This window comes from Buceros rhinoceros, unplaced genomic scaffold (genome assembly GCF_000710305.1).
Source record: "Buceros rhinoceros silvestris isolate BGI_N320 unplaced genomic scaffold, ASM71030v1 scaffold1866, whole genome shotgun sequence".
Taxonomy (NCBI): domain Eukaryota; kingdom Metazoa; phylum Chordata; class Aves; order Bucerotiformes; family Bucerotidae; genus Buceros; species Buceros rhinoceros.
Genome location: NW_010416693.1, coordinates 7,795 through 33,407, shown reverse-complemented (window position 1 = coordinate 33,407; position 25,613 = coordinate 7,795). Strand labels below are relative to the sequence as shown.

Here is a 25,613-nt window from a genome sequence, read left to right as displayed (position 1 = left end):
GCTCCTTTCCCCCCTGCCTGCCACAAGACTGGGGGAGGTGATTGCCAGCATCCACTGCGTCTCAGCCTCAAGGCCAGTACCATACCCACCCCACATCCTCACTCACCCTGGAGAGCTGAGGGTTGGGCGCTGTGACTGACCAGTGGGATAACAAATTTTCCCCCACAAGGGGGGAAAATCCAGCATTTCAGAGTTCACACTGCCTCAAGATGGGGCTGAGGTGTTTCACAGTTTAAATTTATAACCGAACAAACAAATAGCAAAAGCAAGGTAGAACCCAACACCTCCAGAGGTGATGCAGCTCAATCCTCTGCCCTGCTCTTGCCGCTGAGCCACCTATGCAGGTCTGAGCAGCTGCAAACCAGCACCAGTGAGGGCAGCAACATTCCTGAGACAGAGGAGAACCAGATCTGAGCTGCCAGACTGGCTTGAGCAGAGTGGGCAAGGCGTGCAAGTGCATTCACTGCACACAGCATCATAAACAGAGTGATTATAACCCAATTAAAAACAGAGGAAAAGCGCATGGCGCGTAAACAAGTTGTTACTGGAGAGGTGCACTGAAAGATTTTTAATTGATGCAGAGGTCTGCTGCTTGAAAAATTCATAGGCTTCAAGTTACTTCTGTCACATTTAAAATTGCTTTTGAGTTCAACAGCCTCAGCACTTGCAATCAGCTACCTGCAAAATGTGCTCAGTTCAAAAGGGCATTGGGCTAGTTTACCACTGCCAATGCAAAAATGTTTCCCACGCTGAAGTGTCCTAGGCAGGTGGCACCCACTGGTATGCAATAAAAGCAAGTGTCTGCTGGATCAAGTCATTCTCAGCACAGTTTATGGAGAAACTTAAATTCTAAATACACTAATGAACTGAAAAGGCCACCTCAGCTGCCAAACACTCCTGAAATGGAGCTTTCTGTAGCTCATGGATGTTTCAGGACAGTCACGCATAGTGGGAAACAGGATCATTGGGCGACAGGACACATCCCAGCTGTGCGTATGTGGTGGCCCTTTCTGGGGGAGGCCTTCCCAGCTCTCAGCAAGAGCAGTAATGGGAAGACTCTCTCCCTGGCATTTCTTTGCACCATGTTTCTGGCAGGCAGCTGCTGCCCCAAAATCCTGTGCTTGGAAAATAGCGGCTTATTGTGCCTCCAGGGAAAGGCAGTCCTAGCATTCCACCTGTGCTTGTGCTGACAGCTGGCAGAGGCGCACCTCCAAAATGCCTGCTCTGGTGCACACCTGGGGCCAGCCTTGGAAGTGCTTTTGGATGCACATTCTACTCATGGATCTACAGCTTTCTGTTTAGTTTATTTTTAACCTCCTTCGCAAACACAGCTAAATATCCTGTCCTGTGCTCAGAGACAGCACGAGGCCTCTCCACTGATAATGTCCCTCTGAAGGTCAGTTTTGCAGCTTTCCAGGTGATCTGCAGAGCAGACTCCCTTGGGTCAGGGGGCATCATTGGGCTTCAGGGGTCACCCCACTACCGAGCAGGGCCAGCTGAAGCAGAGGAGGGCACCATGTGCCACCAATGCCAAAACATTGCTGGTGCATCTAATTTTAGCCTCAGGAGCACTGAAAGCCCTCTTGAATTGCAGCATACCTTGATAAATCATCTAAATCAATGCTGTGTGGCCTAAAGCTGACTTTCAGTTGGGAAAGACTAAGTGCTGAATTTTAAACATAATTTTGACTGAAGCTGAAGGCATTTGCCTTCCCCATACAGTTACACCGGGTATCTGAGGCTTGCAGGAACTAGGAATTTAGAGAGGCACCAAGGAGACACAAAAATGGCAGGGATATTTTTGTTTTGCTGTCTAATGCAAATTTGACTGACAATTAATCTACATGTGCAATGTACATGCAGGATGAAAGCTAGAAGCGCAGAAATAAGCAGCAAATACCTGTAGGGTGCAAACTATCCTTCGGCTCTATGGGTGGACACCAGGGACAGCAGTTTCCTTGTTTGAAGAAGACAAACCTCTTTGTAGAGGCTTCACCAACCTACACAGCAAAAGGTCCAACTGGAAAGAAAAAAAAAAAGGCATTTTGCTGAGAGTTCTGCATTCACTCTTGCCTGCTTGGCACAGCCACTTGGCCAATATTTCAAGTTTTGAAGGCTGGCTCCCGTTTAGAGGCAAAACAAGTGATGCAATTTTGATAGGGTCCTTGGCATGATGACTTTGTGATGGTGAGAACCCACGATGGACAGTTCCCCGCTCACCATGGGCACCGACCACAGCGGGCTCTTCCTTGCAGCCACCACATCCAGGTTCCCCAGGTGGGCACACACACACGTGCCTACACCTTTCCTTTCAGGGGTCCATGTAAACCATGGGGCATTTTTGTTGGCTTTTCAAGCCCAAAGTGTTATCAAGTAACTGGAGAAACTGAATTTTCCCCTTGGGACAGAACTGGGTCTGTGACTAGAGGCAATTGTCTGTGCAGAGCAGGCTTGGGGCTTTGCTCCCGTTCCCCAGTTAATTGTGAAACTGGGTAATCCATGCATGACGAATCAAAAGTTGGCTGCTAGTACTTTTAGGGGACCAACTGCCTCACTGCTGGGTGTTGTTACAGAACCTTTGTACACAAGCTGTCCTACATATATATAAAATACAAGTATATATTAAAAAGATCATTATTTATATCACATATTTTATACAAAGTATGTACACCTAACTCAACATACATATAAATACACCAATGAAGCAGTAGATTTCCTTGTCTCCCTCCCTTGTTTGTGCCATCTGAGAGATGCCCAAGAGCAGAGAGACTATGGGGAGAAAAGGAATACCACTTAAAAACGCAGCTTTAGGAAACTGATGTTAGGTCTTCAAAGGACTTTAAACCACTAATTCCTACTCTTGTGGTAGTTCGGTATTAAAGTTTTTCAAGAGCTGGTTGTTAGTGATCAGGGAAACTACTAAATTAACAACTCTGGAGACTTAATTGCCTGAGCACTTTCAATCATTTATTAGGGAAGTAAATCCCTGCCTGTAAATAATGCCAGTGTAGGGTTATTTCACGGCAGGAGCAGTTACAACACATCAAAGCATTCACAAGCTGTGAGTTAGGGCCACTAAAATTATCAACAGGGCTTAGACTTAAAAAAACAATACACTGGAGTTGTTCTTTATTTGTATTCTGGTTTCTGAACGTTTAAGGCCTGCTCAAATGCCATTTTCTAGATATTCTTTGTAATCATAAAAGCTGAAACTTCCAGCAAAAAAAAGCTAGCAATTCTCATTTTCTCAGAGGCTTCTGGAGAAGATGAAATCCTGTGGCGCAGACAGTGCATCCATGAAGCCTTCCAGCAGGGAAGCTGCCTTTCTAACAGTTCGAAGTTCTGAGCAGCAGTGGAGGAATTTCCACCCCGCGAGGCACAGAGTAATTTTTCAGTGAGCCCAAATCACGTCTTTCCGCTGTAACCAGGGCAGAGGCACCTTGTCCGTTGCCTTCCTGGCCATCTTCAGTCCCAGCTGGTGCATTGTAATGGCGCCTTGCTGGAGAAATTTTCTATGGTGTGTGCAGGGAAATAAGGACAGGGCCACATTTCCCTTACTCAGGCATTCTGTCCCTGTGTTGTGGGGACATCGCTGCATCCACCCACAGCAGAGGGGTCCAGCAGCTGCCTACCCAACCCCTCTTGCCATCTTCATCAGGGTGTTTGGCGTGCAACGTGGCTGCATCCCGGCAGCAAAGCCTCTCTGAGTGCAGCTCTTGAAATAGACTTTGACATCATGAGAGGTTTTGTTACCCCCAAACAGGGATCTGTTTTCAGGCAATGCAGAAGTTAGATGTCTGCTCTCTAGAATCTGCCTGGAAGAGCATGAGGTCAGCTCAAATGTAAAATTTATACACAACATTTATGCATAACTGGGAAAGTTTCTTTCCAATGCCGTAGGTGTTTGACTAATCAGGTTGAATGGTTTTACTGGAGGTCTTTATAGGCTAAAATGATGAAGACAAGTGTCCCATCCCCAGAAACTACATAGAGATGGCCTCCTTTTCCCAGAAGGACTTGTACCATCCATCATTCCTTGATGCCAGTGGGCTTTGTGGGTCACTCAGTCCCCCTGACAAACAAGTCTTTTTTCCTTAGGCCCTTTGGAGTGTGGATGGAGCCTTTGCTTCTGGATCCCAGGGCTTAAACCTGTGACTGTTGTGGCTGTTTATGGCTCTCCTGCTTTCATTGCACTGGCAGAAGGGAGCAGCACATTTGTTCCCTAGTGGACTAAGCAAACTGGATTGCTACTCAGTTAAGCCAGACTTGCAATGAAATGTTTGTGGAATGCAGTGCGAGCTGCTGAGGGAGCCATTGCTCCCTAGCTTCTTGCACACTAAACATCTTGCACTCAACCCAGTGCTCATTTTCTTTTCCCCACACTGGGCACACGCCTTTCCCCCCCGGGCTGTACAAGCTGCACTGTGGCTCCTTTTCAGCTGGCCAGCCAGCTGCACAACTGGTTTTGATCAAAATTTTTCTACTGTAGTTCTTGTTGGCTCAGAAAAGTGCTTTGACAAGCTTGAAATTTCCTGTCTTGGGAAGGAATAACATCTCTCTAAAAGAGCACCATGGGTTCTGCTGGAGAGAAACTACCCACGAGCTGCAGAGAAAGCTGGACTTATTAAAAGGATCAGAAACTGAAACAGTACTTGTGGTGGCAGTACTAAAGATGTCCCAGAGCTCCTGGCTGCCATGTGGGACACAGCCTGGCTCCCTGCCATTGTGGCACCTTCATAAAGGCACTTCTCAACCTCTGTTAAATGTTTGCCTGCCCCGGTTCAAGAAAATACAGCGTTTATGACACCCTTGTGAAGAATAAAGTCAGACACTCTTCAGCTGAGCCTGGTGGGGCAGAAAGCTGAGCTTGAGACTGCAGCTGGCTGCGACTCATCTCCTTCCCTTTCCCCACTGACATGAAGTAACACTCCCTGAAACAAGAGAAATATTTATGCATGTTTTCATACTTAGAAGGAATCTGTGAGGATGGCAGTTTCTATACAATGGCCCTCGAGTTTTGTTTCCACTCTCCTTGACCTGTGTCCTGCTAAAACTTCCAGTAAGCTATTTATCAGGTAAATATATAAACCAGCCATCATCACACCAACATATGGTGACAGTGACTGCAAGCCACCCTATTAATTGCTGACCCCATTTCTATTTCAGTCCCTTGGCGTGTCCTCTAGGAAATAAATGGGATCAGTCATGATAAATCCATTCCCTGTGGCACAAGATGATCTGTTTTCAAGCTGGAGCAGATATTGAGATGCCTGTCCTGGTAGTCTGCTGCTGAATGACAAGGGGGTTGTAGTGCAGTGTGGCTGCATCCCTGAAGACTTGTGTTGGTCCCCTTTGTACAACAAATGGTTTTGCACACAGTATTGTGTCCTAAAATGTCCTGCTGAGGTAAGGCACATTCAACTCTTGCATTCTGCACAGAAAGGATGCATCTTTCTGAAGGTCCCACAGATTAATTCTTGGATGGCTCACAGCTGATGCAGAAAGGCCAAGTGTCTAATAACTAGAGGAGACTGGAAAAAGGTAAATGTTACTTGAATAGCTCGAGAGTTTTAAGCCCAGATCTCCTGTTTCTGCTTTAACTACTGGGATATGAGGCACCGTGGTGTGGTGGTAGAGGTCTTCTCAGCTCCCTATGCTGGAGCTGCTCTGCTTTGCACCAAAGCAAAGTAGTCCTTTGAGAGGCCAGGGATGGTGGAGGGACAATGTAAGTATTTAAAAGAATGATTTGTTGGTCCTGCCAGTCAGAGAAGGAGAACACTTGCCATAACACATTTAACCATCGAGAGGAGCAGAAACTGCATCCCAGCAGTGGGTGCCCTGAGTGCTGAGCTGGAGAGCTGGAACTCTGCTTTTCTCTCTGGCTTCAGCAGTGCTTAAGGCTGCCCTGCACGGACATGGCCACAGCAGGGAGGGCTGGAAGAGACAGGTCTGTACCCTCAGCCTTCTGCAGGCAGGCGTGGGCTGCCACCTTCTCAAACGGAGAAGACAGCTCAGCTCGGACTCTCTCAGGTCCTGGGACAGAGCTTGGCACAGCCCCACATAACCAAGCATGCCTGGAGAGGAAGACACAGGGCCCCAAGCGGGTAGTGCCCTCCCAGAGCAGTGCAGCCGTTTTCCCGTTGGGGCAGTTTGTTTTCACTGTATTTGTGGCTCTGGGACCCAGCTGCTTAGCAACAGGATAAAATTGTCACAAAATGCTGGCAGTGCCCTCCTTACCAGGGCAGGGGAGGGTCTGTGTCCCGGGGGGGGCTGTCTGCCAGGCGAGGTGGCCACGCAATGCTCATCGGTGGACCTCCATCCCTGTCCCTGTCTCCCCCAGTGGGCTGCCCCCAAGGCGCGAGGGAATTTGGCCCTCGCTCACGGCAAATGCTGCACTGCACACAAGGCATGCAGACAGCTCCCCTACCACCCCCCACTCCTGCCTGCAGAGCAGATGGCACCAGGGGACAGATAAAACACGGACACTCTTGATCACGGTGCCTTGTGGCATCTGAGTGGATAAAAGCTTTTTCTTCTCTGAAAGAACGGGGGGGAAAAAATGACATTTGGAATATTCTTGTGAAGTATCTAAAAATTAAAACAGTCACCATTCCTGACACCGTATTTTGGGGGAGATAGGGATGAAGAAACCATCTTACTTCAGTTCAGAGCATTTTAAATAAAACCAGAAAAAATGGCAATGAAGAATTTTGGCTATATATTCTTTGGGCCAAAAGAAGAACAAGCATGTGACTGGTGCATAGTGCCTGCTGCTGACCTTGCCCTTTTTGACTCCTCTGCCTCTGCAGATAATATTCAAAGAGGTATCCAGGCTGCCCAGGAGGCCAAACCCTGGTCAGCTGAGCTGAATTCCCTTGAAGGGCCATATAAAGGGCAAGGAATAAAAATTAATTGGAGTTTTTAAGAGAGAAGTTGCCCTTACTAAGTGGCTGATGTGAAAATGGTAGTTGCTGGCAACTGCTGACACCTCAATCAGCAAGTCTTTGTAATTCATTTTTTAAAATGTTGAAGTTCTAGCCTTACTGGAAACATTATAAACTGCCCTCGACACTCTGATGTGCTTCCAAAACATATGCTTCCACAAGTCAAAAACTGCAAAGACTCAAATATTTCAGGGGAGATGTGGGTGAGAAGTGGGGAGGCAATGCAGTTGAAACTAAAATGATTTAGATACCTCAGTACCTATTCACAAATATTTAATTTTCATGACTGGAGACAACCACAAATGTCATAACTGAGGTGAAGCACCACACCACTTCTAGCACCTCTCCTGTCTGATGCTGCAGCACCATGACATGGAGGCTTTCCCAGCAGCAGGATGGCTAGACTTCACTTTTTTTCCTTGCCCTTCCCTGCACCCCTGCAGTACCTCATGCACTCTCTGTGATGACACATGAATTTGCAAGCCCCCCACCCCCCAAAACCTAGTGGGGATTAAATAGGCCTGTGGAAAAAATATGATTTTATGAGGCAATTATTGCTGCTGATGACACTGATCATTGCCGAGCCACTCCTTAGGAGCTTTTCAGAGAAGGATGGGATACTTCTGCCCACACTTGTGTCCAAAATGTTTATTGAGAGTTTCTGTCTCTGCATGGGGAAATGGCAGAATGCAATTCCACTGTTGCTCAGTTTCTTTAAATTTTCATGGCAGTTCATCATGGTAGTTTTCAGTAACTATATTCCTTCTGGCCTCAGCAACAGTTTGGGCAGGAAACCTTCTTCAAGACAGGAGAACACCACTGGCAAATCTACCTTCAGGATGGTTAGGGTGGTGGAGGTGGCAGAGCTCAGGGCAAACTCCAAATGAATCCTGTCTCAAAGAAGATAATGCCTTGCATTGATGTTGTTCCTTTAAACTCAGAGATGTGCTATGTGTCTGAGCACTGCCCAACGTCTGGGGGAGCTGAGGCTGCTGACTGGGCACAGGGGAGCAGAGGAGAGATGGCTCAGGCAGCAGCCAGCCCCTGCTAACATCTGGACTGAGGATTTAGCAGTGGATTTTAGAGAGAGATTTTTGGTTCTGTGAAGGAGTGGGAGAGCATGTTCAGATTGCAACCCTGTAGCTAAGTGATTTTTAGTTTTTTCTAGTAATATAATTATGAAAAGTGCCCCTTATGTTATCCATTAGTGTTGTTAATGTTAGCAGAAGGCAGTGCTCCCAGCATTAGCTAGTTCTTGCTAACAAGGTCTTTGTGTACCACGTTAGGGAATGTACCACTCACACAGCTTTCAGACCATCGTAAGTGATTTGCCGTAGCTCCTGTGATGGTGCAGAGCAAGAACATCTACACCTCATGTCAGAGAGGGCAGCAAGGTCTAGCTGTTCAAGATCCTTGATTAAAAGAAAAGGAGATCAGCAAGCCCAAAACCCTGCTTCTGGGCACTGGGTTGCCCTCAGGCTCAAATACGGAGTGGGTGCAGTGCTAAGGACTGTGAAGTCGACTGTCTCTCACTCACCCCTCAGTCACTCACACAAGCAGTATAATAGCAGACCAAAAAAAACCCCCAAAACAAAAAAACCCCAAACAAACACACCCCCCAAACCTTACCAGGGGTTATATAATCCTCCATCTTCATGTAAACTTCCTTACTTCCAAGTTTACTTCCCCTTTTTAAGGTGGGCCTTACTTCAATGCAGAAGGAAAATGGTCTAGCTCATAGGACAAGGGGGAACAGCTGCTGCTCTTTACCTCGGTTTTAGCAAGACTTTCAGCACAGGCACTCCTAATATCCTTATAGCCAAAGTGGTGAGATAGGGACTCAGCAGCAACAGACTCTGGATGGCCAAGGGCCAGCCTGGTCATTTGTGCAGTTTTTATTCTGCTTAACTCCCCTTACATGCACCTCTGCTGTGGCTATGGGTGTTGTGTCAACCCCAAGGCAGCACAGGGACTTGCTTTTCTGCAGGAAAGAGGCTTGATTTGTAAAGGACTCCGATGTTAGTTCTTAAATTCCTTGTGGAACAGTCAGCAGGCAACTGCTCTGAGCAGGCACAAAACACCTCAAGGTATTTTTTTCTTAAATGCATGTATTTTCTTTTAAATGCAGAAGAGATTTTTACCTGTGCCCCATTTCTCCCACCTGAACATTTGTCACTTTCTTATATCAATCTTGATTCTGCCAAGACACTCCCAGCTCTGTATTGAGGAACAGAAAGCTTCACTGGTGATGCCAGGCATTGAGACATCTCTTTTCTTCTGCACAGCTTGTGAGTGATGCTGTATTACAGTGAATTTGTATTCACATCTAAACTCACTCAATGAACCAATGAAGGATCTATGATATTTTGTTTCAAGTATGTGGCCGAATGTTTATAGGACAGTGTAGATTTTAAGCCAAACTTTCACAAATTTAACCAGCCTGCCTCCAGAGCTGTCAAAAGGGCATACGATCAGCACATCTGAAAATAAATACACCTCATGGGGCTGAGTACCTCGGTTAATCAAATACTGCAACCATTAGCTTTTGCTCGGCTTCCATTTGGCTCCAGAGCATTCTCTGCATAGTTACAAAATCATAATTGTTAGAAAAAAAGAAAGTGAGTATTTTAAAGATGACAGTCCCTATGGTTTTTCTGTTTGAACTTCACCTTTATTGCAGCTTGATTTTCCTTTCAGAATTGCTTATTAGGTCTGAATCTAGAGAAATTAAAATCCTAGACAGTAGGGAATGCAAGTCTATTCTAGGGCCATCTGTTTCACTGCAAGAAAGCTTTCAGAAAACAAACCCAGACAGTTGATTCATTATAAGACAGACATAAGTTATGAAGATTATCGTGGAAACAAATCCAATGAAGACCTCTTAAGTCCCTGGCTGCTATTACTGTTATTTTTTAAGTCACCACTGGCTACCCACATCACATGAATAATACTTTGTAAGTCACAGATGGAAAGTAGCAACATCTACAGAGATGAGCACCTTACCAATGGGGACATTTAATTCACTTAAAATTGTTATAGCTGCTCTTCTGGACCATGGTTGATGTGGGACACAATCTCAGACTGCCTGGAGGAAAATGGCCCCATGCAAAGAGCTCACCACCTCAGGAACCACATGTTTTTCTCCGTGTGCAACTCTGCAGAGATTGGCTTGTGGGACATACTCTGGGCACAGAGCAAGATGAGTAGCAAAGGAACTTTGTTGGTAGCAGAGGAAGGACTAAGGGAAGATGCAACAATTTTTTCCCTAAATTAAATCTGTCATGAATGTCAAACCTTAGCCTAAGTATCATTCTAAGGAAGCCTGGACCAGGGACCTCTGTTGTAAATATTCAAGGACGAATTTTCAGTCATACATTCCCTGGTCTTCCTTTGTTTGCAGTCCACCAGACTGCAATTCATGTGGCTACGACAAAGGACTTGTTATGTAGCCATACAGCATGCCTGGAAATAAATTCCAAATTGAATGAAGTTCTATGCAACCTTGTATTTTCAAAAGCACCTCAGAGTATTCTGTAGCAAGCAGCATTGAAGACTTTTAACCGCTGTAGTCTGACCTATGCTGAAAAGAAGTACAATCCTATTTCAAGACAACCTGTGGTCACTCAGGGACGTCAGTTTCAGTCTGCATGAGAGGCATGTGTGTCCCATCCAAATACATCTCACAGTAACAAATCCAGTACCAGGCTTTACCGAAAATAAAAACAAAATGTGATCTGACTGTTGAACTCATCAAGAGGGCTGGAGACCAGAAAGGGTGGGCAGTATGCATGCTTCTTCACACAAAATCTCTTGGTAAAGTTTGCATGTGAAGGGGACCTCGGCATGCTGTTGGAGCAGAAGTCTTGGCAGCAATGTCGCAAGAAACTCTCAGCATCCAAGTCAGGCTTCTTCAGATATTCATTGCCAGGTTGATAAACTAATATTGGAAGAAAGACAAACTTTACAACAAATTATTTCAGGCCCTTCTCTCCCCCCCGCCTCCCTTTCCACAGATGAAAGACAGATGTTCAAAAGCAGTGTCTTGCTCTGAATTGACCCCATGGAGGGAAAAGGACCTTTGCTCACTAGGCTTTTACGTCCTGTCGTTACAGAAAGACTTCAGCCAGCATTTACTTCTGTGTGTGGAGGGAAGGAGGCAGTACTACATGCCAAGTACTAGGTGCCGATAACGGCAGTGATTTTGTTTGCATCCCTGCAGTCCACACAGAGACCCACATCTGTCCCGCCACAGAATTCATTGTGCCTTGTCCCAGAGAGCTTTGTATAAAATGAGAGACAGGCCACATGCAACAGGGAGACAAAGAGACCACAAGACAATAAGACACTTGTGCTAAGCATTGTCCGAAGCAGATGACGGACATGCACAGGAGAGACTGATCTGAACTCCTGGGGGATCCAAGGAGAGTGAAAGACACTCCGCCCCCATCTGCTGCTTCCCCTCTCCCCACTGAGAGCTGGCACCAGATGAAGAAAAAAGCAGAGAATCTAGAAAGGGGGATGGGAAGCTGTCAATAAGCCCAGGGCAAGGAAAGAAGGAAATAGCACAAAGAAGATGTAATCAGTTTGTGTGCTGTAAAATCCCAGCCCTGCTGAAACCTATGGCAGATGTCCCCCGAACTCCCACAGACACAGATGTCACCTGAAGTGTCATGCAGAAATACACTGGTTCTTACAAGAGGACAAAGCTCTAGAGAAGCCCCATCATTTTGTCAGTGTTTATAAAGCTGCGCTCATACCTCGCCTATATTCAGGTTAATGAACTCATTGTTTTTCACACTCAGTGCTTGGAATACTCCTGAAATGAAAAACAGGACAGCGGTGCTATAAATGCACCTCATTCATATTCATACATGAGCTCCCCATCCCACAGCAATGCGTGGCTACGCCAAGGAGAGGGAGGGCCTGGTGCAAAGGTGGCTCGCTTAGGATTCCTTGGTGGTGGTAAGCTGCTCTGACAAAATGAACTCCTTGCAAGAGGAAATGTCTTGCTGATTTAGGGCCTTTGTGCAAGTCTTACTTCAGGACTTGACTAGAAAAGGTTGTCCTGGATGTTCTAAAGAGTCCGATTTGGATGATACTCCAAAATTAAGCTGAGCAATTTACATTTCTTATTTAATACATATCTCTCTCAGTATTTAATATATATCTCTCTCAGTAGTTTAATACTTCTATTGCTGCAGGTCAAACCAGAAAGTAAAGAGAAGAACAAAACAAACAAACAAAAAATCTCTCAATAAAGTTGATTTCACTTCTCATATAGTGAGTTGCATTTGATTTGAATTTGGAGCCACACTAATGACCACTTCAGCATTTATGCAGCTGTCTTACCTATCTCTGCTGCTGCTTCTCTGGAATGAGGGTGGTCCTCCTCACAAATGAACTGAGACCTAGGGTGTCTCGATATACATGGAACCATATCTTCAGCCAAAAGTAGACAACTTACGCAAAAGGAGATACCTGCCCAAGTGCATGCCAATTATCTCTTTGCATGAGGCACAAGCAACATTTGAACCTTGAACTTCTGTGATGCCAAATTAAGCTCCTGGGTGAGCCACAAGAAAGGCTGTAACATAGACTTTGCCAGCATTCTTCACATGCCTTCTACATTGCTGCAGAGTTTATGAAACAGGCTCTATTCACATGGGGAAATTTTTCCATTAACAGCAGAACATTTTTCACTTTACAGGAGAAAAACCATCCTAAAAGCAAATGCTAAACACAGCTCTTTTCTGTTATCCATGTACACACACTTGATCTCAGATATTGTGCAATATTCTCAACGACAGCCAGCAGTGGAACTTTTTTTTTTTTTCAAAGAGGAAGAAATTCCAGAGGAAGAAGATACTCACGACTTGCATTCTCCAAGCGAATTAAGCAGTTCAGAAAATCATCAAATTCAATCTGGAACTGTTCATCAGAGTATCGGAGAACAATCAGCTGCAGCAGGAAGTTGTTGAGTTGGTATCCTTCCCAAAGACACACACACACACAGAAAAAGTGAGCAACCTCATAGGCCAGGGGGGAATTTGCACACCTCTTCTCACGAAACTTAAAAACCAGTTAATGGCAGGATACTCTGTGGCACACATCTGTCCGGAAAGCGAGCTGACCACAAAGTTTTTTAAGCTTGCAATAGATAGCAACTCTGAACAGAAAATTTTGCAGTCACTGCAGTTTTTAGTCCATGCACTTTTTGATGGATAAGGGACAATTCTGTCTCCTAAAATTTGGAGGGATTTCTAGGTGTTTTAATAGAAGTAATTTCTGATGAAATACAAATGCTCTTCGTGACAAAGAGCTTACTCACTGTTACTCCAATACTTGAGTGGAGATGGACTCTGAAGTGGTTTGTTTAGGGTCTAACCATGCACTCAACTCTGTTGAGTTTAACAGAGCTCAATAAAAATGTAAAAATTGCTCTAACTACCCTGAAGGATTGGAGACATCTGGAGCAAAATTAGTCCACTCAACATCCACCCTGGGGTGGTGCCCAAGTCCTCTCTGGGGTTTAGACCTCCTTTTTCTTTTCAGGGGCACCTGGCCTATGTAATTGCAGCTCTCTTCACCTACAACTGATCTGCCCAGCGGCATTCCCAGATAAAATGCACTACTTGTCTTACCTGCAGCTTTAAGAGCACTGCGAAGTTCATAGGAGGACATGGAGCCAGACTTATCAAAGTCAAACTGAAGAAAGATATTCTGTTATGAAAGAAGGACATGGAAAATCCAGTATTTGCATATGAAAGGGAGCAGAGATACGGCATAGAAAGGTAAGGTGTTTATCGCTAACTGCATAGCATAAGAACTTAAAAAAAGCTGGTAAGACTTTGGTCTAGATCCAGTCTGATTTTGTAACTTAGAAGCAAATCTGGGTCCCAGATCTCTTGGTCATACAAATAGGTTGTTGTGAAACTTGAACAAGTACCGCCAAAACCAAGCATTCAAAAATAGAGTTGGTCTTAATAAAAAATTCTATGATTTTTTAAAAAGTTTTTTAGTAAAAAATGTTTTTACTTTATCTGGGAAAGACATATTGTTCTTTAACTTAACTGACAAATTCTCTTAATCTCTTTATGTTTTTCTCTGTAATTCTTAAGGTTAGAGAAAAATTATTTAACATAAAATTGAGATTGTCGCTTACTCATTTGCTTCTAGATATGAAAGTTCTAACCAGCCACATTCATGGTATAACCAAGAGAACTGGCACAAACGGTCTGAATTTTTACATCAATATCAAATAATTATTAAGCTGGAGTTAAATTCCAGATGAGATGGCAAACACGACTCTCCCTTGGAATATGAGTTATTTAGAACTGTCGTCACATTCAGCCTAAAATTTTCCAGCAAATATACGTGCAAACCTTCCTGCAGGATACAAGGATTTCTCAAGCCCCCTTGTTAAAAAACAATGTGTCCTTTGTTAAAAGAGATGTGGCATTAGTACTCAGAAAAAGTGTTTGCCTTTTCTGATGGGCTAGATGAGAAGCAGAGAACGGCATTCTTTGCATGCCTGGGTGAAGCATGAATTCAGAACAAACTATTAATGACCATGAGGAAGCAATTATGAAGTCCTTGTTTGAATATTCAGTCTGTGGTCTGATTCTGCAAGCCTGCTTATTCTTACTGCCATATACAGTGGCAGAGAAACGTGTTTAAAATTGGAATCAGCACTTTCCCAGACTTTAGTACAGCTGGCTCCTGAGAGATCAATAATGGAAATGCAGTTGCTTGGGAAATGATTGTTTCCTACTAGTCATGAATCATCATCACTTTCTTCTTCTGTTCAACAGTAGTAATGGAAACTTCTTAAGTTTCATTTTGATTGGTTTGTTTATTAGCTCCTGTTGCATTCTGTATCCCAAATGTAGTTGATTTGCTTACAAAAATCTCTGTTATTTCCCAAAAACCATTGTGGTTTAGCATCATGGAAAGCTAAGAATGTCTTTGACTGTCCAAAACAAGCCCCCATACTTTTAAAACATTTGTTTTAAGTTAAAATCTGTGGCTTGTAAACACTCCTGTCTCCATTTTTGTCTGAGCATGCATAATTGACTTAAGTTATTTATATATTATTCAGGAAAGAGCTAATGAAACAAAAACCAAATACATTGAATAATGTCACCTACTATCCATTTCTTCAATTTTTCCCAGAAAACTTTGAACTCACTAAATTCCAGTTTTCCGTTGCCACTGGTCTGGTAATCTGAATTAAGAAAAATCATTTGTTACGTAAAGGTCCAAATTCTGGCTGAATTTATTGGCGCTGTTCCTTTAAGCAGAAAATGTTGCCTGAAAAGCCTATGGTGCCGTTGAAACCGATGCTGGGATTTCTCATGAAGTGCAGCCCTGTTACAGTCATGGCTGTGGCTGTGATTCTCAGGGAACATTATGTGATATAAAAACACAGCTGAGAAATGCAGGCTCCACACGAGAAAGAAAGACAGATTGTTCTAAGACAGGAACAGTTTTGGATGTAAATGGGATATAAATGATCCAGAGAATTAAATTACCTGATTAAAACAAATTGCTACTGTACTTGAAGTAGTTAGTCAACCAACGTGCTATTCAGTACTTTATCTAGAGACCAGGCTCTGTTGCAACGGCTCAACCAAAAATAAATGGGAGCTGTGGGGTGAGGCTGTCAAAAACTTGTGGTCTGAAAAAACTGTCTGTATAGCGATTTTGAGAGGCAGTGATTAGGTCTGCCTGGCTTTCCCCCTTCCTGAAACGTGAGGGTCTTCATACTTTTTTTACTGAGTTACTGATGTTGCGCAAGCGCAGCTCATTTGCAGGAGGGTGCACTTGCTCTGAAATGCTAAATAAGGAATAGGCCCATTCCCCTTCCCCTTTACATCTTACTCGCCAGGACAAAGCCCTTGCTCAGAGGGACACTAGCTCAGCAACCATTCACAAAGGTCAAAACGTGCCAAGTGGGGTCTAGCTAATGCCTGCCATTATTTAAGAACCTACACTGGTGACATTATTGAGGGCAGATCCTGAGGACATTAACACTCCTGCAAAAAGTCTTTTTATCCACTCAGGTTCTTTCTGCAGTCATGCAGAACTCTGGCCCTGCTCCATGCCACTGTATGGTGACTGTAGCCAGGAAATATGGTGGCACATCACATGGAGGGGACTCTGCCAGCATTGACTTGGGTTTGCATTTATATCATTTTGCTCCTCCATTGTGCTCCAAATACCATGTCCAGAGTGGGATGGGTGAGTCTCTGTTCCTTCTCCTTCCTCTGTTTCCAAAGCAGAGGAAGCGATGTCTCCCCATTTATTCAAAAGTATGCAGATGTTTGTTTGGAAGCATTGCAATTCATGGAAACTACTTAGTTATATCCTAAATAGTGAAATTAGGACTGTTGCGATGCCTCTGGGTCAACGGCAGACCTTGGCTCTGTCCCAACACCGTGAGATGTGACCATGGACCAGCTCCCTACTGAAGCTTTGTTTTTAAGGGAGGAAACATAGGACTGGTCCTCTGTTTCTCATTGCATATGCACAGTGACTGATCTGCACTGAATTTTAACATTATGGGCATAGCTTGAACAAGATAAAATTTTGTCCGTTTTGGTTTTCTGTTAGAAATGTTTGAGAGGATGTTACCTCTGTCATAGACTGGAGGAGCAACAAAAGCACACAACAAGAACTTCTCAGCTGAGCAAGCAAGACATAAACAAAACGTTAGAAACTTGCTTGGTTAGGACTGTATGTATTTTGTCTCACAGGTAATAAAATCATCTATCAGGAAAGCATACTGCAAAAAACAGCTCTACCTGAGCAGAAGCCATGCTAAGCAAACTCAAGAGGCACAAGGACATTGCAAAGGAAGTATCTGGCGGGGAAGTACCAGGCTGTGATCCATTTAACCTAATATCTGAGCAGTCATTTAGCATTCCTCACAACTAGGTGCACCCAGAACAAACATAACTACACCATTCTTTTCACTATCTACAAAACAAGTCTAAAAAGCTAGCTTAGATGTAGACGTCTACACCACAAATGCCTGAATTTGGACAAACAATGCTCACCCGCAAGTCTGCTTCCTGGAGTACCAAGATCTAGCTAAAAGAACAGATTTTCCAGATTTTAGTCTGATTGTCAAAGCCCCCACATCTTTGATGATACCAATTTTCAGCACCCTGCTGATCCTTAATCTCTGACCCATAACTTGCATGCAAGTGAATTAAACCTCCAGAAGACAGACTTTTCTTGAGTTATCTCTTCTGAGCCTTTTCCAAACAAAACACGGCTTGAAAAATGCACTGTTCTATACAGAAGAAATTTGAGATTTACTTTTAAAAGTGCTCAGCATTAAAGCATCTACCTCTAAGCCCACAGTAGAAAATGGTCTGTCTTGAAGCTCCTAAATCTAAATTTCTAAAATAAAGATCAAGTTACAACTTTCCCTTTTTTTTTTTTTTTTTTTTTTTTTTTTTTTTTTTTTTTTTTTTTTTTTTTTTTTTTTTGGGTAGTGTTCTGCCATGACATTACCACATCCATCTCTGATAACTCTGACAGGTAATGCTATGGACAATCACATTCAATACTCCTTTAGCCTTACAAGCACTTATTCAAAAGGATACATCCATAAGAGAAATGATATTTCGGCATGAAATGAGACTTAAGTTCTTGAATTTTATGTTCTTTGCTGAAAAAGGACAAAAATAAGAAAGAAGTAATTGGGCAAATCTGCCTTTTATTAACTGAAAGTAGAAAATTGGGTTTCAAAGGCAGAGATAGCTGTCTCTTAGTACTTGCTGTGGGAGGATCTGTGCTCTGGAAGATGAAGACAGCCATCTCTATAGAGAAGTGACAGTCCAGACAGAAGAGCTATTTACTGAAGACAAGACAAGAAATACTTCCTTGTTTCATAAATCAGGAGAAGAGGTTCATATTGAAACAGATTTCCCATTGTACAAAGGGCCTGTAGCAGGGTCATGAACCGCACCAGGTCTTTCAAGTCCCAGCCCAGTGCCGGTCTCTCCACAGCAGAGCAGTAACCCGATGAAGAGCTGGCCTCAATGAGCTGACATGGATCATGCTGGAGGCAGCGCAAGCTCGTGGTTAGATCGTGGACCAGACGTTTTCCTGGCTCTGCCCCAGCTGGCTGGAGGACACCAGGTAGGAGTCATAACACAGCTTTTATTATTCTATCTGTAAGTGAATTTAATGGCAGCTTTTATAAAGTTCTTTAGAGCCTCTAACTTAGAGATTATCAGCACTTACTTTTTTTTAATACAGCATTCAGAACATATTTCAGTTCTTCTGCAGCTACCTCCATGTCCTAAAGTAAAAAAAAAAAAAAAGTGCAGCATCTGTTACTTCAGTGTTTCTGTAATCAGACATACCAAAACCCTCAGAAAACACAAACATCACCCATCTGTACTTTATTGCAACTCAGGAATAGAAAACTATACAAAACCTGGAAAAGGCTGAAAAATACAGGAGTGCTGCTGTGCCTTAAGGCTGTCTGAAGGAGATCTCAAGCAGAAGCCATTGATTCAAAGAAAAATAAACTGCAGCTGGACACTGAAACAGGGTCCCTCAGAGCCTGAGTTCTACCTTTGGTCCTCCTGCTCGCTTACCAGGGACTGCACCCTTCTTCATCTAGACATAAGGCATGGAGACATCTGGTGCCCAAACAACACACTACAACTGAGCGTACTTCTCCCAAAATACATCATTTTCACTTCACCTGGCCCTGGGTGGGAGCAGAAGTGTCTCACCTCTTTCTACATCTTGTTATCATCCACAAGGGTTTTGCACTCACCTTTGCTGAAATCTGCTCAAACAGTGCCCGGAACAGCTTTTCTTCTTCAAATTCTTGTGGGCTTGGGGTTGGGATTAGAGGCTGCAACATCAACCACACAAACATGACATTTCTCCTGCACATAGCCCCTCTGTGCATCAGGGGACCATAGTACATCTTAAAATAAGGGTATATATGCTTCTCAGCGTTGCTAGACCTGAGACCTCCCCACCATCTAGCTGCCTAACGGGAGTCTAACCCCTCATTTCCTTTGCCGTTGCCTGGGCAGTTGTGTAGTGTGCCCTTGCCTTGGCTACGTCAAAACTAAGAACAGTCATCCTGGAAAACACCTCTCCTCTCATCCCACCCCTGCACCACTCTGCTTCCCCGGTCCACATCTCTACTGAGCTCTTTCCAGTGGCATTATCCAGGGACTTCTTGCCCTTCTTGAGGGGACCACTCAGAGGTGGCTGCACTGTAGCACATCACCCAGCACCATCCTGAGCCTGGAAGCCCTTTCAGCTGGCTGCCAGCTGAGGGCTGCAGTGCAGTCACAGGGGTGTAGTGTCCAGGCTTCAGTATACACTGATGAGCAGAGAGATGCAATAGTGTAGAGCCACTGCTACAGCTGCGTAACCATGTGAACAGAGAGGAGTTCTTGGGCACATTTAGTGTTGTTACCAGAGTGACCCTGGTGACACTGCTTGCCCACTAACAATTTTTTTTTTTTTTGACTACGTGTATGCTCATTACTTCTTTCTGCTCGTTTGGATGCAGTCCCTTAATGATACTGGGACAGGTGAATAGATTTACTTCTCTACTGCACATGGCCTTGTGATCCCAGAAACAGAGATGCCCTTGTTAGCTGGTCCCCAGAGGAGAGTTTTACTGAAGAGGGACACAGGAGATCTTGGCTTAGCTTGTTTCCATGGGAAGGCACACCAGAATTAAGGCTTATTTGCAGGGATACACTTAAACAGGAGCTGACTCAGACTCAACTGCAATTAATGCCTAGCAGGCAGAACAGGCTATTCAGAAACAAAACCAATTAATCATTTCAGTAAGCACATGCATGTATTAGGCATTCTCTCCCAAGCCTTGTGGATACTGATAAGTAAAATAAAGGTATTGTATGCACAATAAATGTAGGTCTGTGGACGCTCTCTTGCTTCTTATTTTTTCATAATAAATAAAATCTTAGAAGATGTAAATGACGATGTGCCTCCCAAGTGCAAACAGGTATGCTTTCAGCGTACCCATGGTGGCTGATACCTGCTTCTGGTCCTGACTAACGCTGACTGCAGAAACATAAGGATCGTGATTTTGATTGGTACATCTCTTTTACCATATTCAGCAGAACTGACTGTGTTGGTCACATACACAAAGCTGGCAATTGTGTAACATTGCTGAGAAATGAACGCGTTTTAGCCAAGAACAGTAAAAGCAGTGTGTGCCAGCTTCTGCTCAGCTATTCTCTTGCTATTTTAACTCTGTAGACTTACCTCAGGGAGATCAATGGCAACATTTTCATCTAGATCCCTGGAGAAAACAAAACCTTATTCAGAATCTAAAGATATTCGACATCTGCTAGGGGTGAAAGCTTGCTTATTATGTTTTCCAGAGGTGAATGATAAAACTGCCTTTTTTACTGAACAGGTTAAGTTTAGATAAAATTCATCAGACAATTGGATTTTTGCGCTGTTTAAATTTTGGTATAAGCCCCTAAACGCCCGGATTTTAAGCAGGACTCGGGGAAGGCACAGCTGTGCATGCTGTCTGCTGAAGAATTCAGCTCATTCTTTATTCATTGTGTACACAGTTTTTCTTCAACGCCCTTTTTTAATATAAAATTGTCATTTGGACAATCTTTGGGAAGAAACAAATAGGAAACCAACACTACTGCATTCACTGACTCCTGAACAGTATGAGCTAGCAGCTCTTCCTCGTCAAGCTTCCAACAGATTCACCATAGCAAGTCCTATTTCCCCACCCCCTAAGCTCCTGTCCAAAAAAAGTTAGGTTTAGCAAAAATGGGCAAATGCAAAAAAAAAAACCAAAACACAAAAACCCTAAAACCGAACCAAAAACCAAACACCCCCACCCCCACCACCATCAGGAGCTTTCCACACCAGGGCTCTGCTGTAGGGCTGGCTGCCTGACAAGCAGACACGCCTGGCAGCCAGTGGCCCCATGCGCAGGCAAGCACTGGAGGGCTTGGAGCTCACTGCTGACTTACTCAGTGATGGCTTTCTTTTCAGAGAAAATCCTCAGGCAGAAATCTGCCTCCTGGTGCGGCTCAAATGTGGTTGGAACAACAATGTAATCGCCTGGTGGCAGCTTGAATCGGTTAGATACTTCCCTTAAATTGATGTAGGTTTTGCTTCTGGCCTTGGAGGGGTGGTATCTGAAGAATTCTTTGCCCAGATGTCCATCCATGCCAGGGCTCTAGGAAAGGAAATAAAGGTAGCACTGCACTGGGCTGGGGTGTGCTAGGAGCCGTACTTGTCCCTTTCCCAACCACAGAGCCAAACTCTGTCTGTCACAAGCCTGTCCCGTGGCTGTGACGCTAACTCTCATTTCTTTCACTGAGGTGCTCACAACAACCTAGCCTCCGGCTTACAGCAAGGATCCATTACCAGTGGTCCTTTCTCACCCAGAAGGCAGGCTAAGAGAACTCTGGGACATTGCCTCCCTGCTTAAATATTCCCTGCCATTAAATATCACCATCTCAGGTGGAGTGTCACAGGGCACTGACAACAGATTTACCGATCTCAAACTCACTCAGGGACAGGAGGCCCAGTGTGTGATGTGTCACAAGAGGATCATAAGAAGCAGCATCCCCTTTCTGGGAGCCAGCCAGGAATGACAGAATCAAGGGGTCAAGGAGTCTATCCTGGGAGCCCATGGCCCCGTAGGGACTCCTAACTCGTCCTCAGAGAGGACTCCATCCCAACCACACCAAAATTCTCCATGGGGCTTGATGCAACTGAGAAGATTATTTTAAGAGCAAGAGCCCTAAAAATACGTGATGACAGGGTTACAAACCCAGAGAAAGATGGTAATACTGCTAGTGCTGCTACTGTGCTATAAAAGCAACAGAATACCTCATAAATAGAGTAACCGATGGTTAGCATTTCAGCGCCAAGCTTCTTGAGTTTACGGCGATTCTTTTGCATCAGTGCTGCTATGAATGTACAGTCATCTTGTCCATCGTCTTTCTCTGTCAAATGTAGCTTGATTTGTGGATTTGTCCAGAAAGTCTCTGCCAATGTAAAGAACACCAGAGAGTTTCTTGCAGCAGAATAATAATACCACCACTACTACTACTAAAAAATAGAAGACAAAAAGGAAAATTAAGCTGAGGTTTTGCTCAAATTTATTTTTTCCATTAGCTGCTATGCCTCTTTCCACTAAGCTCTGCAGAAAATAAGCCAAATCCCAAAGTCCTTCATGGAACTCGTTGCAGACAGGGCTTTAGACCTGATATTTATTAAGTTACCATGGTTTAAATAAAGTTGTCAGATGGGATTTTGTTAAAAGTACATAGCTACAATGATCCCATAGTGCTGGTGGGAGTCTGGAGAAAACACCGTTCAGATTCATGATGCTACTTCAGAGCTACATAAACACGCTGGCTGAGTTGTATTTTTGTCTCATTTTACATGTACTGCTGCAGTTTAAGTGACTTATTTAGAGCTGCTTCTGCTCATCCAAATGTAAATGAGAGGCATATCAGATCCAACAAACTTGAGATTAAAGAAAGTAGTTCTTTTACAGCCAAGTCTCAAGTGTGACCATATGAACATTTGTCCCTTTGGCTGGTTCCTCCTAGCTGAGACTCAGCTGGCTTGGCCTGCACCCACAGTTCTAACTATGGGGTAACAGGAGAGGTGGCTAAAGACTTTGGTGCCTGCTTCTCATTTTCAAAGTAGTATCTATTTACCTAGATAATTTCTACATCCTCCTGCAGTGGATCCCCGGACCCAGCTTCCTTGGTGGATGATCACCTCCCACTTGTGGGCAGTGCTGTCTTCCAGGGCATCTGGAGTCAGGTTGCAGATCTCAACTTTATCAAAATGCAGTCTGAAGTCTTCAAATTTCATCCTGAGCAAAAGACATGTAAAGGAACAGGCAGTCATTCACTTCAGTGAAGGATGTCCAACAGGAGTGCTTACTTCCCAGAGTTCCAGGGCCAGATCACCAGCTTGTGCGGATCCGAACAGTTTCAGTGACTGTGGAGATATGCCAATGTAGAACAGGGGAGAAGCTAGCTCTCACTCACTGTGCTGTAAAACACAAGAAACCTTATTGTCTGCTTCTTATTCTGACATATCTGACACCTTTCTTTTTACACTATAACTGTTGATTTTATTCAGTTACAGCTGAGCATAAGAAGCAAAGAAGTGACACTGGCACAAAACCTGTGGTGGAAAGAGTTATTTCACCAACACCATCCTGGCCTTAATGGTTGCATCCATATTGCTGAAGAGTCAACCAAAGGATGGCAGGCATCTGTGCAGGAGCCAAGTCTGCCTACAAACCAGCTGTGCGCTCAACACCGGCTGCATGACAGCGCTGCAAGGGGTATATGGTGATGGATTAGCCAAGCCATGGCATGATTAGCCTGTCTGCAGTTAAAGCCACATTTGGGCCTCTGCTAAGGTGCCTAGGCTTCAAGTTACCCAGCTTCTCCTTTATGGGTGCCTGGGACCTTGTCCCAGCAAAAACATATACCAAGCAAGAGATACATGTGTTTGGACTTGAGTAGTGGCTCCAGCCTGGCCTTGAAGGTGGTAGACACACTGCTGACTGCTACTGTGTTGTGTAGATTGTGCTACATGTGTCTTATACCCAAGGTGGACACATTTACATGGCCATGGAAAGGTGGAAGCAAATGCCGCAATACAGAAATTTTTAAGCTGCTAGGTTGGGCTGGTTGAAACTAGCCTGCTCAGTGTGCTGAGAAGTAGGTAAGTCGTGTGATTTTACCTAGCAAGTTAAAGGGCAAAAAAGCTACCAAAAGTGCTGCTGGCCAAGGAGCCTGGTGTTCAGGACTGATCAAACAGCCAAGAGGAGGGGCAGCTAGAGCCAGGCACCCTGGGCACGGTGTGCAGTCCTGGGCAAAAAGAACACAGCAGAGAAACTTTCCAAGAGACAGAAGCTTGCATGGTGGGCACTGGAAGTACAGAATGACTGTATTCTCAAAGGCTGAGGGAAGCCTTGGTAGAGAACTTCTCTCTAGTTCTAGTTCTAGTATACGGGGGAGGTATTAGGCCTTTCTGAGGGCAATTTAGCATCTAGATGTGTCCTCTGCTCTAGGTGGCTCTCTATAAGAGAGACGCTCTGCATGAAACATAGATATAATGTACTGAAATTTATCTTGTCCCTAACACAAGCTTCTGTAACTATCCTTCTTCTCCCGTGGCTGATGCCTAACAACAAAATGGAGTAGCAGGAGAGCAAATGCTCTCCAAGACCTCATGCTTGTCTGTGACAGCGGCAGGCAGGACCCAGCTAGCCCTCAGTGTACCTCGCCAAACACAGCTAGCTCTATTTTTCTGCTGCATAAGAAATAGATGTCTGTGGTGGTATTAGTTTACGCTTGCTATGGGCCATTTTACAACTTGTTTTCAGTGTGGGAAGAAACAGCAAGATTTTCTTTCCTGAGCTCTGTCTTCTTTCTTGTTGGCTGTTCCCATGTATTGCTAGCTCTAGTCACTGCTGATTCTCACATTGATGCTCAGTACACTAGAGCAGGGGTAGCAGAGCAAAATCTGCCTCTAAGCGGCTCAGTTTCTTGGCCACCCTGGACTATTTGGGGCTCTTTGGAAACGTGCTACAAAGTAGATGAAGGTATTGCACCTCATGGATTGGATTTGCCTCCTAAGAGGTAAACACTTGCTCTGACTTCCCAAGGGCTGTCCTGGATTTGCAATGGTGAAGGAAAGAGAAAACTCTGACCTTATTTTAGGAAGGAAGGGACAAGGGTAAGTGAGAAGCTGATTTCGTAGCCAACAGCAGAGTGTCTTCTTCACATCTAGTAGAAGCATCTGGACGAGGCCAATCTGAACTGCTAATATGTAACCAAAATATCTTTGGGATATTTAATGAGGTCAGCAAGCCCTCAGCATGTTGCCATGAAGATTTTCTTCAGTCCTCACAAGTCCAAAGAACAAAAGGGACAAAATGTCTTATCAGACCATGTTTCACACCTTGGTTGCCTTAGCCCTCTGCAACCCTTCTGCATTGATTGCATTGATAGCCCTTCTGCTGCATTGATTGAAGACACTAATTATATGACACTTATCTTGCTTTAAATGTTCCCTAGTTTTTATATAAATTTCCCTTGCTGCACTACCCTTCCTCCTAGCCTTCCTGTTCCACCTAGGATGAAATCTATCACAATACCTGATAATAAACAGCCATATTTCTTCTTTCTCTTCTTCTTTTTCGTTTAACAGAAATGAGCCAGTATAGGATAAATGACCATTGCTTTGTGTGCAGTCAGCACATGAAATCAGCTAGTTCCAAAACCTGTAGCACAGTTACATATGAATGCATGAATGCATAGCAAGTTTCCTGGGCTCCCTTTCAGCTTCCAGACAGATTAAGAAATGACGTATAAAGAGCTCACTCACTTAAACTCACTGTTAAGTGTGCTTCAGTAGAAACTGGTTGGGGTCAACAAAGAGAAGCATCCCATTGTACCTTATGTTATTCACTAAGCCCAAAGATAATGCATGTCACAGAGAACATGTTTTGAAATCTTGAGGACCTAATTGCTTTGATACTTACTATTTCTAGCAGCATGTTTCAAAGCACCTCAAAAAGACTAAGGGAGGCAAGCCAAGTCACCACCAAGAGTGGTGAATAGACCAGCTGCAGAAGCA

The 25,613-nt window shown here is 44.2% G+C and overlaps 1 protein-coding gene across 1 annotated transcript in view; it reads right to left on the bottom strand.

Moving 5' to 3' along the window:
- Positions 1-10,558: 10,558 nt before the first annotated feature.
- Positions 10,559-25,613, bottom strand: part of CAPN9 (calpain 9) — a gene marked incomplete at its 5' end in the record, with an annotated part of 22,647 nt that continues 7,592 nt past the window's right edge. The window contains 12 exons of the mRNA XM_010137883.1: positions 10,559-10,881; positions 11,702-11,760; positions 12,815-12,931; positions 13,586-13,664; positions 15,092-15,160; positions 17,558-17,622; positions 18,201-18,258; positions 18,745-18,825; positions 20,226-20,262; positions 20,960-21,168; positions 21,828-21,985; positions 22,667-22,827. Coding sequence (XP_010136185.1) covers positions 10,855-10,881; positions 11,702-11,760; positions 12,815-12,931; positions 13,586-13,664; positions 15,092-15,160; positions 17,558-17,622; positions 18,201-18,258; positions 18,745-18,825; positions 20,226-20,262; positions 20,960-21,168; positions 21,828-21,985; positions 22,667-22,827 — 1,120 coding nt within the window. The remainder of the gene's footprint in view (positions 10,882-11,701; positions 11,761-12,814; positions 12,932-13,585; positions 13,665-15,091; positions 15,161-17,557; positions 17,623-18,200; positions 18,259-18,744; positions 18,826-20,225; positions 20,263-20,959; positions 21,169-21,827; positions 21,986-22,666; positions 22,828-25,613) is intronic.